General features: G+C 30.4%; 1 protein-coding gene across 1 annotated transcript; it reads left to right on the forward strand.

Annotated features, from left to right (window-relative positions):
• Positions 1-1,538: 1,538 nt before the first annotated feature.
• LOC136082496 (uncharacterized) lies at positions 1,539-2,561 on the forward strand. The gene has a single exon (XM_065801903.1). It carries the CDS (start codon positions 1,539-1,541, stop codon positions 2,559-2,561), a length of 1,023 nt encoding a protein of 340 aa, XP_065657975.1.
• The last annotated feature ends 1,487 nt before the right edge of the window (positions 2,562-4,048 follow it).

Raw genomic sequence — 4,048 nt, forward strand, 5'->3', positions numbered from 1 at the left:
AGATTTCAAGCCTGCATCAAATAATCGTCTGTGTATTGTCCGACTGTTTGGTTTATTGGATGGTGATCCAGGCAGTTTGCCTCTAATGGCACTTGAGGATGCTCTTGGTAATTTTTTTGCTGCCTTTATTATAGCATTATTCATACGGTTGCTTGTTACCCTCGGGCGCCCAGCGCGTGAACGATATTTAAAACTTCTCAGCTCTTGATTTCTCTTTACAGTAGCTACAACAGTGGAATGTGAAATATCGAGCTTTTTGACTATCTGCCTTATAGAAATGTTCTCTTTGTACAAAATAGCGACCTGAGCTCGCTTTTCAGATGTCAGTTCTTTACCGCGTACCATTTTAACTAGTACTGCTTCAAATAAGGTCTCCGTAATATAAAATGTTCCAAAATATTTCAGTTATATCTGAAAATAAACATGTAAACATCAATTTTAGATTCTAATTGAAAATTAGCACAAATTGGTACAAAATTGTAGCACTAAAGTAGCCCAAAAGCAATTCAGAGTAGAATACATTAAAAAATATGCGAAAATCGCAGTGGTCGCAAACCGCAGCGATTTTCGCATATTTTTTATTTAATAAATTTTACTTAATAAATTTTTTACTTAATAAATTTTTAAATTGATTAAGTTGCCTAAAAGTCGAAACTTATTTAATTTAATCGATTTAGTCGAAATGTAGGAATAAACTTTTTTTTTTTCTCTTCGAAGAAAATTGCGATAAAAGTAATAAAGTAATTTTTATTCGATTATTATTTTTCAACATCTAAATATTATTAAAACAATATTTTGTTTTATTAATATTGTTTTTTTAACAAAACAACAACACTTTTTTTTACAAAACCTAAAAAAGCATTCAGATCTAAAGATATATCCATTTGACACAGGAGCAGGTTTTGCTTTATTAAACGAAAATGAAGCAAAATATAAATTAGAAGAACAAATAAAAAATAGTAAAGTTATTGATTACGACCCAACACCTACATTCACCACTAAATTTCAAAAACTCTTATGTAAATTAAGAAAACAGGGTAAGTTAGATAACGCCACTTACTTTAAAATGTATCCATCAGATTGCGTTCCACCTAGAATCTATGGAATGGTTAAAGCTCACAAACCAGAAAAAAACTACCCAATGCGTCCTGTTGTTTCCACTATTAACACGCCACCTTATGACATCAGAGTATCCTGTTAAAATCATTCAACCAACATTAAATAAAAATACAGCTCGACTAGTTAATTCAAGAAGTTTTGTCAACGATGCTAAAGAATGAAAGATAGACCCTAATGAAATTCAAGTCTCATTTGATATAGTAAATTTATATCCATCTGTAACGATCGATGAAGCAATACCGGTTATTATTAGCATATTAAACGATGATTTAGAGGATTTAAAAACTAGGACTAAATTAACTCTTTCAGATATACACCAGTTAATTGAACTTTCACTAAGTAAGTGTTACTTTTTATACGAAGATTAAATTCGAGTTTTACCTAACTCAAGTCCAATTGGTTTATCGTTGATGGTAGTCATGGCTGAAGCATTTTTGCAAAATTTAGAAAAAAGAGCCCTTTATATAGCCTTTAATAATTCATTCCAGCCAATAACTTACAAAAGATATGTTGACGATACCCATGCTCGCTTCGATTCGAAAGAAAAACAAGAACTGTTCCTAAAAACTTTAAATGAACAAAACCCCTCCATAAAATATACTGTTGAACTTGAAAACAGAAGAAAACAACTTAACTTTTTAGATATATCTATTACAAATACAATGAACGGATTTTATGAATTTCAAATACACCGTAAGGATGCGATAACCAATGTTCAAAAAAAACCAAACTCTAACATCAACCCAAGCATAGTTACTGGCGTCTTCAAAGGGTTTCTTTGTAGAGCAAAACAAATCTGCTCCCAAAAACACCTCTTACAAGAAATTGATTTCCTCATAGATACATTTTTAGAAAACGGCTATAACAAAAGTAATCTTATTAAAATAACCAAAAACTACTTAGACCGCGTTTCAAAAAATACTACATCTAAACAATTAAATAAGCAGTTTGTTACACAACCTTGGAAACCTATTATTGGCCCTAAACTCAGAAGAGAGTTTAAAAAACAAAACATCAGAGTTATATTTACTTCACCTCCCAATTTAAATAACATACTATGCAACAACAAAACAAAACTACCACCGAACTCGAATCCGGGTGTTTACGAGCTTAAATGCTCATGCGGAAGTATATATATTGGTGAGACCAAAAAGAAAATCATTTCAAGAAGTGCGGAACACCAAAGAGCCTGTAAAAATCAAAAATGGTTGAGTTCAGGAGCCACGGAACATTCTAGAACATGCCGTGGTACTTTTGATTGGCTGAATCCTAAAACCTTGGCAGTCATTCCAGAATACAGGATAAGAAAAGTTAGAAAATCCCTGGAGATAAATAAATCAAGAATTCGACACGAGATAGGTATTGGGCAAACTGTTCTAAATAGAGATGACGGGGATACTGTGAAAGCAAAAACTTGGGGACCAATTTTGACAAAAATTTAACTGACATCACTATTATATTATTTGATTGGTTTTTATATTGTCTGCTTTTTAATGTCTTCTTTTTTAAACGGTTGGTTTCATGTTGTTTTGTTACGTTTTTTTCATTACCTGATGACGCTGACCACAATAGGTCAACGAAGTATTGTAAATATATTATTATATCTAAAATACATTTAAAACAATAGTTATACGCTGCCTTTTTTATTAAAATCAATTTATTTATATACATATCGTATAACAAGATATGACTTTTAAAGATATATATATATATATATATATATATATATATATATATATATATATATATATATATACATACATATATACATACATATATATATATATATATATATATATATATATATATATATATATATATATATATATATATATATATATATATATATATATATATATATGAATATATATGTATATATATATATATATATATATATATATATATATATATATTTATTTATTTATTCTGATTTGGTCCCGAAAAGGCTGCAAGCAACCACTAAGATAAGAGTTACTAGAAAAAATAATAATAAAGTTATAGAGCAACGAAACGGTTGATAGAAGACTTGAAAGGTTGTAGGTTGTACAAGTCAGGAAAACGTATAGGTGATAGAGAGAGTTCTTAAGGAATGAAATGCGGGGAAAAAACTAGACAAATAAATGTTTTTATAGCATGGAAGGACAGATACTTTAAATGAATGAAACTTTGCTGAATGACGAGTTAAACAAGAATAAGTTTTAGTTAAACGATCAAAAAGAGAAGAATGTCTATAGAGGAGTTTAAAGTTGAGTCATTAACAAAAAGAGCAATTTTAGATGTAAGGTTGTTGGGAAGATCATCAATGTAAGTAAGAAACAAAATAGGACCTAAACTAGAACCTTGAGGTACACCAGACGTTATGGGAAATGAAATGTTGGCCTTTAAGACTGACTTTAATACATTGGTTTGAAAAAAATGATTTATTAACCTCAAAAACTTTCCCAGACTTACAAAATGAAGCAAGCTTATGGAGAGGAGCAGAATGCCAAACTTTGTCAAAAACTTTATATATGTCTAGAGCAATACCCCTAGCCTCTGTGCCTCTATCTATTTCACAATAAAATATTTCAGTCGCGGTAGTTAGCAAGTCAGCCGCAGAGTGAGAGGATTGAAAACCGTATTGATTGTCTGACAGTAAGTTATTTGACACAAGATGGAAAGTGAGAAATTTTTTGATCAAAATTCAAAGATCTTGCTAATAACAGAAAGAAGACTGATTGGACAATAATTGGAGAGGGTTGGAATTTTTTCAGGAGTTTTTTAACCTTGGAACAACATTTCTGAGTCTTGTTTTTCATCTTGCCATTTTCCAGCAAGAAGGAAAACAAGACTTGTTTTTCATCTTGCCATTTTCCAGCAAGAAGGAAAACAAGACTCAGTAAAGCACTTGTTAAATACTCTAGAGAAAATTAAAGAAAGTTCTGGAAAA

Source organism: Hydra vulgaris, chromosome 07, assembly GCF_038396675.1.
Source record: "Hydra vulgaris chromosome 07, alternate assembly HydraT2T_AEP".
Classification (NCBI taxonomy): domain Eukaryota; kingdom Metazoa; phylum Cnidaria; class Hydrozoa; order Anthoathecata; family Hydridae; genus Hydra; species Hydra vulgaris.

Coding starts and splice junctions, on each gene's coding strand:
- LOC136082496 (XM_065801903.1), top strand. CDS start 1,539: ATGGCTGAAGCATTTTTGCAAAATTTAGAAAAAAGAGCCCTTTATATA.